The following is a 14,472-nucleotide window of genomic DNA, read 5'->3' as shown; positions in this document are numbered from 1 at the left end:
CAATCAATCAATCAATCAATCAATCAATCAATCAATCAATCAATCAATCAATCAATCAATCAATCAAGTTTATTTATATAAAACATTTTAGCAACAAGGCATTTCAAAGTGCTAACTTAATTCAAGTATTTTTGTTTGGTTTTTACACATGGATATTTAGTTTCAACGTTTAACAATTTATTCATTCTTGTTGAAGGCCTGTACTGCACTGCTTTAACTCACAAACAGAACACCACACAAACAAAAGATGCTTGGTAAAAATAAATTTGAAAAAGATTTGAATTTCATCTGCACTTTGCTTCACTGAACGTGTTTACCAGACAAGTACTCACCGTTTATCTGACCTAACCTTTGAGCATAACTGAGAAAGCTTCAGATATTAAGTCACTAATAAATACCTTTCTCTCCAAAGGCCTGCAGATGCTTACTGCATTACTTGAACAACTTGTCACCCACAAAGATGCGCCTGTGAAATTCCTCGCTGCCATCTGAATTCACCAATCCCTTCATCCATCACTTTGTCCGGGCTGCGAACACAACTTTAGCCGTGCATTTGGGTATTCTTTGACTAAATTATTTGTCCAGAGATCATCTTATTTTGTTGCTTTTAAGCTCAGTGTTTAGCTTAGTGAGTGGAAGTAACTCGTTTGTTTACTGTGCGACTTTAAATGAGCCGTTGTTCCCTCACATAACAGACTGCAGTGGTTTCTGTGGACAAAGAGCACCAGTATGTGACAAGACTGCAGAGGCCAGAGCTGAATAAACAGGCTGCTTGCTGCTTCCAGTAGGAGTCAAGAGTTATAAATACAAATAATTAGCATTGTCCCTTCCACCCACCGGGGCAACAGAGGAGCATCACCTAGACTCACCATATATCAAGTCATTCTCATGTCTTACATCACGCTTTCTGCTGTGCAAGTGCAACATTGAGTCTGCTGGATATATATATATATATATATATATATATATATACATATATATATATAAAGTGTGTGTGTTCAGCACTGCATGCCTCAGAGTAGCTTTCCTCCTCAGACCTCCTCCTCACTTGTTGTTACATGTGAGCAATAAACTACAGCTGCTCTATTGTTTTGTCAGTGTTGGAGCTGCAGGAGCTGTCGAGCTCAAGGACATGGCTGAGAAGAACAAACTTTTACCTCGTCCCATCTTCCGCAGAGACGTGACCTGGGAGCCCTTCCCGAACTGGACCCAGCCGAGCCGCATCTTTGCTCAAGACTTTGGGCTCCCTCCATTGCTGGAGCCCGGTGACATCGATTGGCTTGACTGGGCAAAGAAGAGGCTTGCTTCTTTCACCTGGCCGGGGTACGTCCAGTCCCCTCTTCTGCCTCCGTTGACCAGTCGCCACGGTGAGCAGGACATGCCACAGGTAACGTGTGGCGTGTCAGAGATCCAAACCGGACAGAACTGCTGGAAAATCACCCTGGATGTCAATCACTTCACACCAGAAGAGATAACAATCACAACCAAGGACGGGTACTTGCAAATATCAGGTAAAGTACTGCTTGGTTTAAAATTACATTTCTGATGAAATCTTTGCAAAAACTGCAATAAAATATTATTCTTAAACGTTGATATTCTTTGAAAAATCGGTTTGTTGTCAAGGAACTCATGAAGAGAGGCAGGATAAGCATGGAGTGGTCTCAAGGTGCTTCAGTCGTAAATACAAGTAAGTTGTCTGACAGTATAATGTATTTCACACGTTATACTGATTATTAGATCTGTTCATGAAACATGTTGACAAATGAACTATAAAAATCAAGTTAAAGAAGCAGGCAAAAATGAGAAAGGAGTATCAACAACTCAATAGGCTCTATATCTTCATATGTCAATAACATGCAGCAATTTTTTCTTTCATTAACTTTTCTCTCAGAAACAAACTGTGTGGTCGAATAAAAATGATTCGAAATCTAAATCTCTACTTGGATTTATGTCTACTTGGATCAGACATAAAATACTTTGCATTTTATGTCTGATGCAAAGTATACAACAGACAAAAAAAAACTATTTGTGCATTTTGTTTGGTCTCACTCAGCAAAACAACGTCAAATGTGAAGTATTTCTGTTAGTTATAAACTGACAAACTGTGTCTGCTTAAGGTTGCCACAGGGAGCAGATTTGCAGCACATCAGTTCGGCGCTGTCTGATGGAGTCCTGTCTGTAGAGGCTCCCGTCTCTGGCGCGTCTGTCAGCAACCCATGCAGTGAGATTGTTGTTCCTGTTCAGATCAAACAGACAGAAGACGGAGAGAAGTGAGCTAAAGACCCGGCTGTGTGATAAAAGAAGAAATAAATTGTTGCGTCAACCTTTTAATGATTGTTTACTAAGTTTGCATGTTTTGAATATCGTAACTTAAAAAGCATCTAGACTATTTTAACATTTTTGTTTTTAAATTTGAAGAACTTAACCCAAATCTTTCCTCTTTCGAGCAAAAAATAATTTAGGTTAGTTTTCTGACTTTTTCAGCCAAACTTGGGGTGAATAATCATCAAAATGCTGAATTGATATAAGATAATCTACAAATATAATTTAAAAAACGCTTCTGGCATCTAAATTAGACAAAAAAAATACATATTTTTTATAACTGTGTTTCAGTGTGTGTGTATTTTCTGTATTTTTTTTGTTTTTGCAAATAGGTCAACACTGACATCTAGTGGTCAAACGGAATACTACATCTCAGTGGTTCAAAAGCAAAAATGCGGTGGCTTCTGTTTAAAAATTGTTTAGAAATATTATTTCATTGATCAGAATAAAATTAAAAGGCAACCTTTGCAACCATCTTATGGAAGTTATCAGGCTTTCAGTCATCTGTGGTGTCTGATATGTGTGGTTTATTGCTACTATTATTTTTGGTTTTCTTATACAATGCTAACCATTTACACCAATCAGTCATAAAATTGTGATCACTTATGGGTAAAGTCAATAACATTGATTATCTCTTCATCATGGCTCATAATATCAGCAGCAAGTGAACATTTTCCCTCAGAAGTGAATCATAAAAATGGGATAGTGAAAGCATTTGATTGAGACCAGTAAAGGTCAAAATGCCGGTCAATCTGGCCTGTTTTAGCAGGGTTATGCACCCTGCACACAAAACAAAAACAGCCCAGGAATGGTTTGTTAAGCACCACGAGCATGAGGTGATAAAAAGAGCAGCAACTTCAGATCAGTCAGTCAAGTCAAACATCATGGAAACCAGACATCACAACGCATCCTTGGGGTTCTGGTCCAGTCCAATCCTCAACTGCTCAAGGTAGTTTTGGATGAAAAAGGTGCACATTTACACCTTTATGTGGTCATAATATTATGCCCGATTTCTGGACATTAAATACAGGCTCTCAACATGTCACTGGTCAGAAGGAGATAACGTCACAGGACTGTCCTGTCCCCTTGTGGTAGTTTAAGGACATAGCAACATACGTCAGGAATGGCAACCAATAAAGCGAAGCAGAAGAAGCAAAAGTTTAAAAAGTTGCAGTTTCACCGTCACATCAGAAGTCAGAGATTAAAACAACGCAGCCAAATTCAGTTCCACTTGTTATTCTCATATACATACAAGCTAGTGTTAGCACTGCAGCACAGCTACATGTTACAGGATGTTAGAAAAGCAACATCTTAAAAATCTCTTCTCTCATTACTTCACAATCTATGGAACTGTTTATGATCTGGTTATTACGAGCAATTGTGTAACTTTAATGACAATCATCATGGTGAAAACATTTATGTTGCCAGTGTTTGTACATTCAAACTGAAAAAAGCAAAGGTTGAAAAGTTTTGTGTCAGTATTATTCAGACATGTTTTTAGAAATCAGATCACATTTATTCTACTTTTTTCTTTATAATACAGTAGTCAGACAGTAGTTGAGACTCCATATAATCCAATTTGATCTTTAAGAAAAACAATGTTACGTTACAATGAAGGTATGTAAGCTGTAAAAAATATTTTTTATATTGCAAATCACTTACACCATGAAACATTATTCTTCTCATGTTACAGACGTCTTAAAAGACTTTTTTTTTGTTTTTTTTAAAGGAAGAAAAGAAAGATCCCTTTAGAAATTACCTCAGCCTTGTTGAGAGGCGCCTGTACTGTTGTGTCTCTTTAAAGGAAGGGGGAGTGTAGGAAAGGGACAGAGGAAAGAGATGAATAGAAGGCACCAGAACCACCTACCATGACCAAGTGCGCTGTAAATGTAGGGCAGAAATTCGTGTGGAATACAAGCGGATCGCTGAACGACACATTCGTGGAAAAATCATGTTTGGATGTGCCTTATCAGAATCAAGTGTTTTTCAACATGGCACCACATTCGATCACAGGAAGACAGGGGAACCATTTTTCCTCCCAAATATCTCCTGCATTTTGAAACGGAAAAGAAGAGAGTCAGGAAGACACATCACTGAGGTATCTTTCTGATTATCCATGGTAGGCTTTGTGTAATTCGATATCATCCAGCGGAGCCGTTTAATTCCTCCTGTTTTCCAAGAGGAGGACGCCAGAGAGAGAACGACTACATCCAGAGGCTGCTCCTTTCGGCGTTGCCTGCAATTGGTTTGGCAATGCCCTTTTCTCTCATAGGAAGGACTTGCACGCAGTAGCCGGGGAGCAAGAAGCGGAAAGGATGCATTTAACGCTGGATGCGTGCTGCTTTCGGGGAGATTCGGCACTGACAGCAGCTCCAGCGGGAAAAACGAGCGCGGAGGGCCTGGGAAGCACCCAGCCCCACTATCTCCTCCTTTTCCTCCCCCCCTGCAGGACCATGCTTGCGTGAGGGATGAGGCCGTGCACAGGGACGCCAGGCCAGAGCTGCGGCCTACATCTAACCAGAGTCGGTCTCTCGACTGCCAGATCTGTGAACACATCACCACCATCAAATCAGCACCTTTGGTACGCTGCGCGCCGGAGCTCCGCCGTTTGCATGAAAATTCGTGCGCGCGTGCGTGCACGGGCGCGCGCAAGTGTCTGTGTTCTCAGCTGTACATCTGTAGTCATGGCAACCAGATCCAGTTAATGGATGAGATCCCCCCCCGCCCGCCCCTCAACCCCCTTCCTTCATTTTTAGTTTCCACTCTGCCTGCGCTTTTATGTGTGTGGATTGCGTTTGTACGGACGAATATCTGCCAGATGCCTTCAGTCACAGCCGTCTTGGTTTTTATTATCAAATGTGAAAGGTGTCATTTAAAATATTCCTGCTATTCTGATTGGAGAGAGGTGTCTTGATCAGCCTTTTGTCAAATATTGTTTTGTTCATCAAACCTGGCATTAAGGAGAAAATACCGCAACAAAATTTGATTCTAGTCAACAGAGCTGACACTTTTTATGGGCTTTGATGTGATTTACCCGCACAAAGTGGCACATCGTTGTGAAGTGGAGGGAAAATTTCACTTCTTTAGCTCTGATGTGCATTTGTGTTCAGCTCCCATGAGTTAGTTCTTTGTCGAGTTTTTTTTAGGATATGACTATAGACTGAGGTCTTTAAGGATTTTTTTTTCTTTTTGGCTGTCAATTTTAGAAGAACTCCCACAATTCCTCTATTGGATTCATGTAGCTCTGACTGACGGTTCAGAGTTGTTTTCCGCCAGAATCAACATGGATTTTGCTCCTTAATGTTCCCTTTAGTTCTGACCAACTTCCCTGTTCCTGCTAAAGAGCAATTCCCCACAGCATGATGCTGCCACCACCATGTCACTGTGGGGGGTGGTCTGTTCAGGGTTAATGTTTCACCCTTTAAGCTCGACTTCTTAGTTGTTAGTTATTTCTATTGTTAGATGAAAAACTGAACAGTGCACCCTTAGATGGGATGTAATTGTATTATCTACTTCTACTTTAAACTACTCAACCCTGCTACCCTTGACCTGTATGTGTTCCCTTGTCTTTCTAATGATGTTTGTTCACTAATCTTCTCTAACAAAACAGAGGCCTTCACAGAACAGCTTTATTTATATGAGGGTTAAATTACACGAAGGATGACACTTTCTACAGGGCATTCAGAAGGTCATAGGTTGAACTGGATATTATTTGGGAGCAGAAGGGTAAAGGGGACTACATACAAAGGCAGGCCACATTTTTTAGATTCCTCTTTTTTACACTTACATTTTTGAACACAACCATTTTACTTTCAGTTGTGTGGACGCAACTCTGTGACAATAAGCAGGAAAGCAGTAAGAAGATGTAAACACACTGATCGAGTCCCACGATTAGTGAGGTTTGAAAAAGGCCGAAGTACAGAGACCGCATTGAGAATTTTAATAATGAAACAGCAAGAAGACTTACAAAACTCAGAGAAGCATGAGGGGACCGGAGGACAATAATGGTAAATGGAGAATGAAAAAAAAAAAAATCCAGGAATTTAAACACAGGGGAGTGTGATAGTAGACAAAATGCAGGTGGTTGATTACTAACAGGGTGCAGCTGGGAGAGGAAGAGAAAATGAATAATTAACACTATAGGGGCAGAACTGAGACTCAAAGAAACTACAAATCCGTATGAAAAGAGTGATACTGATCTAAGAGGGCCGTATGCAAAATCACAAGAATAGTTGCAGAAGCTGGAATTCTAAATAATGGACAGGTACAGAAACACATTTCAAACAACAACGAACACAGGGACCAGAATAGAGCATTGCAAAACATGTCAAACAATAACAAGGAACAGAAACAATAATCAACCCCAAAACCAAACACCAAGGAACTTAGCACAGAAAGAGAAAACTAAAAATAAACACAAAAATCACAAGACAAACGCTCTAGGCTCAAGAAAATTCCACACACTTATTTAAAGACTTAATTAAAAGTGTAACTCTGCCAAAGCTGCTTTAAAAAAGTTGCTGCACATTGCTCAGTCAGGGTAATGAAGCCACATTAACCATGTTCTTTGTCGAAACACCAAGATTTTCTTCTGGTGGAAATGATGTCCAATTAAGCAGCTCATAAAGCTTGTAATCTTGCACCTGTTATAAATCACATAACAGCGTTATAAACTATATGTACTTTTTGAAAAGACCATGCAGTTTCATTCTTAGAAATTACATCATCATTGTCCAGTATTTGTGCACAACCACAAATACTTTGTTGAAGCAGATTTTAATTCACCTTCAACTTTGCATCTTCTTTACGTCACAACTGAGATCAACTACAATGAAACGGACCCAAATAAAAGTTCAGCTGTCCCAGTAAGATTATTTGCGTCTTTTAGCTATTTATAAAGTCTCAGAATTATGTTATTTTACTCCTGATTTTGTATCAATCAGGAGAAGGACAGAAATGGCACAATGCTGAGAGTCATGTACATCTGGACAGATAAGACATTGCAAAAACTGGACATTCTCTTTAAGCTGATGAAACAACAAAAGGGAAACTGGACATGGAGGCCGAGCAGAACGATGTAGCCAGAGTTCAGAGCTAAATTTGACAGAAAATATATGGAACCACAAAAGGGGGACTGCGAGGAAGAGAATTCCTCAAAATCTTGCAGCTAGAGTGGGCAATGATGATTAAACTCCATTAAATAAGACTGAAAGCTGAAGTTGAATCAAAACTTCCAGAGAGTATTAGTTTGAGGTTTTACACACTTATGCAACTAGTTTATGGCCCACTTCTCTTTTTGTTGTTAGGTGAATGTGACGGCTACGTTTGAACGTTTTTATTTTGCCTTTGCGTGCCTTGTTTTCGCCTGCTCAGCTTCTTTTCCTTCCTGCGTTCTCCTGTCCAGGGCATCAGGTAGATCCAGGAGCATGAGCAGGACTTTGAGCTGCGGGAGCAGATGTCTGGGTATAAGCGCATGCGGCGACAGCACCAGAAGCAGCTGATCGCCTTGGAGAACAGGCTAAAGGCCGAGATGGATGAGCACATGCTCAGGCTGCAGAAGGAATTAGAAACTCATGCAAACAACACTTACATTGAACTGGAACGGCTGGCCAAACGCCATGTTGCTCAGACGGATAAAGAGGTATAAACAGCAGCTAGTTATGAATGAGCAGGAGACTAAAGGAGTGATTCAAGCCTCGTTTGTGTCTGTAGGAACGTGAGCACGTTCAGGATGGCGTGATTATTTCGTTGTCTGTTCACAGATGAAATCAGTTGCAGCAGAGGAGAGGAGGATACAGCAACAGATTGTTGCTCAGCAAAAGAAAGAGCTGACTGGTTTCTTGGAGAGCCAGAAGAAGGAATACAGGCTCTGCAAAGACAAGATCAAGGATGTAACTATCACCAGCAGCAGATACATTCGTGAGTGAATTCTGCTGACGACATCTCCAACCTTCGGTCCTGTTTGTGCTTTTGTTGCAGGAGATGAGTGAGGACACGTGTGCAACCAAGGAAGAGAAACAGGAACGACTGTCCAGGTACAAAGAAACAATACAGCACTCCCAGGCTGAGGAGGAAGCTCACCTGCTGGCCCAGCAGAGGCTGGTCTACGACCGCAGCTGTCGGGCCCTCAAACGCAGGAGTCTGATCAGGCGGCACGAGTTTGAACAGGAGCAGCTAAGAGAGGTAATGGGACTTTCTGTCATCGTGCATCACTCGGCATTCAGACTGTGAAGGCTGCTGCTGCTGGGTTAGGGGAAATATTTTCTGTTTCCTGAGAAATTGTCTGCGACAAAATTCCATGAAATGATCAGATAAAGCAGTTTCTTGGTAATTTGTTTAACTTTTGCATTAACTTTAATGCGGTACACAGGATAATATTTCTCTGTTACCTTTCACATGTTACTCTTTGCAACTTGAGCGTTGTGATTGCTTTACAGTTTCTGGGAAAATTCCTGTCTGTCTTGGTAAACCTGCTAAAACATTCCTGCAGTACATTTCTGCTCTCAATTCTTTTTGTTAAAATCATCAAATATGCGAACAGAGCAGCTTGTCATGAAAACCTTGTGCATTTAACTTGGATTGGTGTAAAATGGTACACCACCAGCATAGATTAAAAACACAAAAGTGTAAGAAGCGAAAACATACAATTTATGTTTCAGATGTCGAATTTTGTCATCTTGTCGAGGGGGCTTGTCACGACCGAAAACTAATGGCTCTGAAATGTAATGTTGAGAATAAATACATGAATAAATAAGTGCACGAGGGATGAAAAATGCAAAACTGCTCTGAAACATCGTGTTGCAGGAGCTGAACAAAAAGAGGACACAGAAGGAGATGGAACATGCCATGATGATCCGGCAGGATGAGTCCACCCAGGACCTGGAGCACCGGCAGCTGCAGATGCTGCAGAAGCTGCGTGTGGAGCTCCTGAGGCTGCAGCACCAGACCGAGCTGGAAAACCAGGAGGAGTACAACAGCCGACGACAGACAGAACTGCACAGAAAACACACCCTGGAGCAGCGGCAGCAGCCCAGAAACCTCAAGGTATTTGAGAAACTCTGCTTACTTCTTTATTGTTTATTTAAGCTTCATTGCTAATTGGGATTTATATCTCCCTTACTTCTTCACAGACCCTAGAGATGCAGATCAAAAAACAGTTTCAGGATACTTGCAAGGTGCAGAACAAGCAGTACAAGGCTCTTAGGAACCACCAGCTGGAAGTGTCTAACAAAGGCGACCACAAATCTATCCTGAAGAACCTGAAGGAGGAGCAGACACGGAAACTGGCTGTACTGGCTGAGCAGTACGAACAGAGCATCAACAATCTGATGGCCTCACAAGCGGTACGTCGTATCGTAATTTCAAAACCTCCGTTATTCTTCATCTTTTGGATAGCAGAAGCTTGACAATATATAACGCGGACACCAGCTTTTCCCATTTCTCACTTTTTTTTCCCCCAATCGTTTAATTTTCCAGATGCGACTAGAAGCGGAGCAGGAAGGTGAGATCCAAGCTCTAAAACAGCAGCTGAAGCAAGAGATGGAGCTCCTGGATGCCTACCAGAAGAAAACCAAGTCCCAAATGGAGACCCAACATGAGCGAGAGCTCCAGAAACTTGAGCAGAAGGTTTCCATTCGGAGAGCACACCTTGAACAGAAGGTAAAATCAGAGCATGAAATATTTCAGGAGACGTAATCCATGCATGCAGGGTAGCTACAAAACAGGGAATCAAAAGGAACTCTTAAAAACAAATTTAATTCAGCATACTTTCAACATGCATGTATAAATATTCATGCAAAATACTGTGGAACTTAAAAATGCACAAAAAATTAGTTCCTATCATTTAACTGAGGAGGCCATGATTCATAAAGCTTCTCCCCAAACTTTAATATGAAATAGTTCCTGAATATTTTAATTAGAAAACAAACACACCTGTTAGGGGACAAAACTAGGAAAAAAAAGCAAAAACTACAACATCTCGATTGCATATGATTGCAAGATGTACAAATGTTTGATCACTGGATTTTGCAAAAGTTTTCCAAAGTTGCCAGATTGGGAGGAAATCTCTTGTCCATAGTCCTTATCAAACAGATTTAAGTCTAAAGCATCTCAAAACAAACAGAAGTGATCCGGTGAAATATTGTTTTCTGAGAATGATTTTGAACAAAATGTAATGAAGATGTTTTGTGTAGCCCACAGACCTTCCCTAACCTGTTCAAGGAAGCATAATAGGTCATCTTTAAAATTCATTAAAATTGAAATTCATCCTATTGGACCTGCATAATATGCATGCAAACCTCAGTAGAATCTGAGGTTTGCAGGCATTGAAAAAAAAAAGAATGAGCAATACTTTTTCCACAGTTTGCGTCATAAACAAAATCATTTGTTTATGACTCAAACTCGAAAGCTAGAAACACCATAGCTTTCGAAATTTCAGAATAATTAGTGACACGGTTTAATAAGTCAATAGAATTGGAGCTAGAAGAAACAGGAACCACCCAAAAGAAAGTTAAGGGGAAGTCATAAGAAAAAATATTCAATGTCACCATAAATCTAAAAAGTTGCTGTGTCAGCCTAGCTGTTAGGTATTTGGGAAGTCTCAAGCAGTCGGCAAACTGATTCAAAGAAATGTCTGTCGAGACAAAACACAATGCCAGACTTCTATGACATATTAATTATGAAATATATAAACTGCCCTTTTATTATGTTTTGTTGACATTTTAGAAAGTCTTGCTTCTTGAGACGTAACAACAATCAAAATGTGATGACTAAATGAAAGTAGCTGTCACAGTTGGTTGAGAAATATTTCTATCAGTTTCTTTTTGTCATTTGCTATTCAAGCTAGAATTACCTTGAAAGACAGAAAAGAGTAGTTTTCCTTCAATGTAACATCTGTTTACATAGTTTTTAGTGAGAATTAAGATAGCTTCAGGCATCAGACAGGCTTCTGGTTTCAGACAGAAGAGTGACCATGGGGTGGCATTGTGCAGGATAGTGTGCACAGCTCTGCACTGCTGCAATAATTACCTGCTTTAAGACTCTGGTGGTAAGGATTTCCAGATTCGTGAACTTATTATTTGTCCCAATGTTTTTTTTTTTGTTTTTTTGTTTTTTTTTATTAATGGGAACTGTGTTTGGTTGAACAATGTGGGGAGAAATGGTGTGAAACTGTCACCAGGACATATTTATAAAGCCATTCTTCAGGATAAAGTGCTGTCAATTCAGGATTTGGTAATTAGTATTTGGAAACTTAACAAACCGACACCTTACCATGAATTTTAAAAGCGCTCCATTTCAAGGCTAGTTAGCATGTAGACAAAACATGCCCTCTGGTTTTTACTCCGTATGTTCAGACATCAATACTCAAACAGCTGTCATCAAAATAGCTAACATTAACTTTCCAATTGTTCCCCGTACTGTTTTTAGTATATAAGGTGAAATTCATCCTCACAACTTGTGTTTACTTTCACAGAGCAACATTAATAATTTTGTAGCATAAATGCTCACTGTAGTGTTTTGTGCCTCATTAGAGTGGTGTTTTTGTCATTATGTATTTTAAATTCACCAAATTTAATCCCCAGATTCTGGGCTAAAGTAATCTTTTAGTTCATTTAGTTTCTTCTGATTGGATATACAGTATAATAAAATTCTGGAGTGGTTTATCCAGTCTGGACTTGAATTAAAAAGAACTAGAGATTAATAGCAAGGAGGCCTTCCAACTTTCAAGACTTGGAGTTCATCACCAAAGATAAATTGTCAAAATACCAATATATATATATATATATATATATATATATATATATATATATATATATATATATATATATATATATATATATATATAACAGTGGAATTGTGGAATATATAAAACAATTTGGAATTGTGAGAAGAACTTGATTGCTGCATTGCCATGAAAGATTTATTTCATGAATTAGAAGGAGACATATTATGAAAATAAAGAAATAAATTATTTATTTCAAAATTAGTTCACCTTTTACATACTCTTTTTGATAGATTTCCATCTCATTTGCAATCAGAAACAAACTTTTCTGTGAAATAAAGGATGATTTTGACTCTAAATCTGCCAGGGGTATGAATATTTTGAGTATCTGCTGTGCTGATTGCAGATTGAAGAGGAGCTGGCTGCCCTTCAGAAAGAGCGAACTGAAAGGATCAAGCACTTGTTGGAGCGCCAGGACAGAGAACTCTGTGCTTTTGATTCAGAGAGTCGGAGCCTCGGTTTTGGAAGCCTTGGATCTCTGGACTTCCCCAAAGAAGACAACAGATGAAAACGGATCTTATCTTTTTAAAAAGGACAACATATCTGTGCCCTTCTCATATCCACTCGGCTGTTTTGATGCATCCACGATGACAAAAACTGGATAACTTTCTCCACTACTCTTCTTCTTCTCTCTCTCTCTCTCTCTCTTTCTCTCTCACTTCAGATATTGCATCGTCGAAGGTGTTCTGCTTTTGCTGTGACACTAGGAGGGAGAAAGCAAAACAGAAGAATCCTTAAACACGTCCGCTAACTTAGTGTAACTCAATGTGTTCAGAAAACAGACTCTTTCTTCCATGCTATCTCCTCTTTTTTGGTATGAATTGAATAAATCAGGAAATTTTAGTAAAATGGGCACTTTGATATGTTCAGTTAGAAACCCATCATGTTCATGATGCTCAATGTGTGTGTTACATGGAGGGACATTGTGGAATGTGAACTACGGACTCCCCCGTGGTGTTAAGCTGCTTTTGTTTCTTTTTTATTATCATTTGATTTTTGCAGTATTTATTTAATTTAAATCTCTGAATGTGAATATTACTGTATGGGGGGAGAAAGGGGGAGTTGCTAGGGGTTTTCTCTTATTTATTTTATTATTTTTTTTGCAGGATTCTTTTCTCCTACTGGTCACATATCCAACATGTGCGTACTCAGTATATTGTGGTCCCTTACTTTTCTGCCAGATTTCATTTATCGGTATGTAGAATCAATTGGTATCAACTCGATCTCGTTTAATCGTCTCACAACTCAAGATCCCACTCGCTCAAACTGCTTATTATTGCATGCACTTTAAGGACAAATTCAGGTTGTGAAGTGAAGCATGAATCTGTCAGAGATTTTAGCTGTTTGTAAATAAGTGGTCATAGCATATATATTTTTTTCTTTTTTCTTGTTTTTTAAATTTTTCTTTTAAGCCTATCAATACTAGACATAAGCACCATATTTGAAATGTTTTTATTTTTTTATTTTCCACAAATGCCTTTATTTGAGTTGTGCCTGAAGCAGGTTTGAGTTTTGTAATATCAACAATTTAAATTACTTAGGACGGCACATTTTCTTTTTCTTTTTTGTCTTTTTTTGTTGTTGTTGGGTTTGTCTGAACTTGTGAATCATTTAACTGTTCACTAATCTTGTAAAGGGAAAATGGTGAGATCTGTGCTGTATAATTTTTGATATGAATATTTGTACATGAAAACATAGCTAGAATATACAGAGACACTGGTCTATTACTGATAACAGAGCTTAACGATAAAGATTTTGCTTCTTTTTTTATAACGTCGAGAAATGGTCACACAATAGTTCAGTATATTGCTAAGTCGGACCACTAGACTTCCAGATTGTATAAATGCTGGTGAATGGAACCACAGACTTCTTGTTATTTCCCTGTAATGATCTTTTAGAGATCAGAGACTCTGCAGACGACACGAGGCTGGACTACGTTCAAACGATTTGCGTCTGAGGAGTTCAATATTTTCCGCCATGTTCATTATAGTCATTGAACAGGTTGCACAATTGTTCCATTCATGGTGAATGGAAAGATGATTTTTGGTGCTTAATTTATAATGTCACCTTTAGCCTTGTTGTCTTTTCTTTTTCTTTTTTTTGTTTCTTTTGTTTTTTTGGAGAACGATTGAGTTTCACAAACTGTTGGTAAGCATTTTGCAACCCCCTCTGAGTAAACACACAATAGGTTTTTCAAAGACTGGTGACCTATTTGAAGCCCCGATTGCAGTGAATTTATCAAATAATGAACTATATGTATGAAGAAAAAAAAATAAATGCTACTTCATCATGGGTCACTTTTTAAACATGGTCAAAAGTGGTGATCTTGAATGCAACACTTTTCTGTTCAACTGTGTCTTTTTAGTTTT

The 14,472-nt window shown here is 39.1% G+C and overlaps 2 protein-coding genes across 2 annotated transcripts; both read left to right on the top strand.

Annotated features, from left to right (window-relative positions):
• Positions 1–638: 638 nt before the first annotated feature.
• Positions 639–2,607, top strand: LOC103473747 (heat shock protein beta-1-like). Its single transcript, XM_008424204.3, has 3 exons — positions 639–1,511; positions 1,624–1,687; positions 2,118–2,607. Exons 1-3 carry the CDS (start codon positions 1,133–1,135, stop codon positions 2,272–2,274), a joined length of 600 nt encoding a protein of 199 aa, XP_008422426.2. The 5' UTR covers positions 639–1,132; the 3' UTR covers positions 2,275–2,607.
• Positions 2,608–4,117: 1,510 nt separating this feature from the next.
• taok3b (TAO kinase 3b) lies at positions 4,118–14,409 on the top strand. The gene is made up of 8 exons (XM_074186867.2): positions 4,118–4,903; positions 7,727–7,963; positions 8,085–8,213; positions 8,302–8,505; positions 9,127–9,366; positions 9,453–9,665; positions 9,799–9,981; positions 12,450–14,409. Exons 2-8 carry the CDS (start codon positions 7,778–7,780, stop codon positions 12,609–12,611), a joined length of 1,317 nt encoding a protein of 438 aa, XP_074042968.2. The 5' UTR covers positions 4,118–4,903; positions 7,727–7,777; the 3' UTR covers positions 12,612–14,409.
• The last annotated feature ends 63 nt before the right edge of the window (positions 14,410–14,472 follow it).

This window comes from Poecilia reticulata, chromosome 12 (assembly GCF_904066995.2).
Source record: "Poecilia reticulata chromosome 12, P_reticulata-male-v2, whole genome shotgun sequence".
In the NCBI taxonomy this organism is placed as follows: Eukaryota; Metazoa; Chordata; class Actinopteri; order Cyprinodontiformes; family Poeciliidae; genus Poecilia; species Poecilia reticulata.
This window is presented reverse-complemented; position numbering and strand designations above follow the sequence as displayed.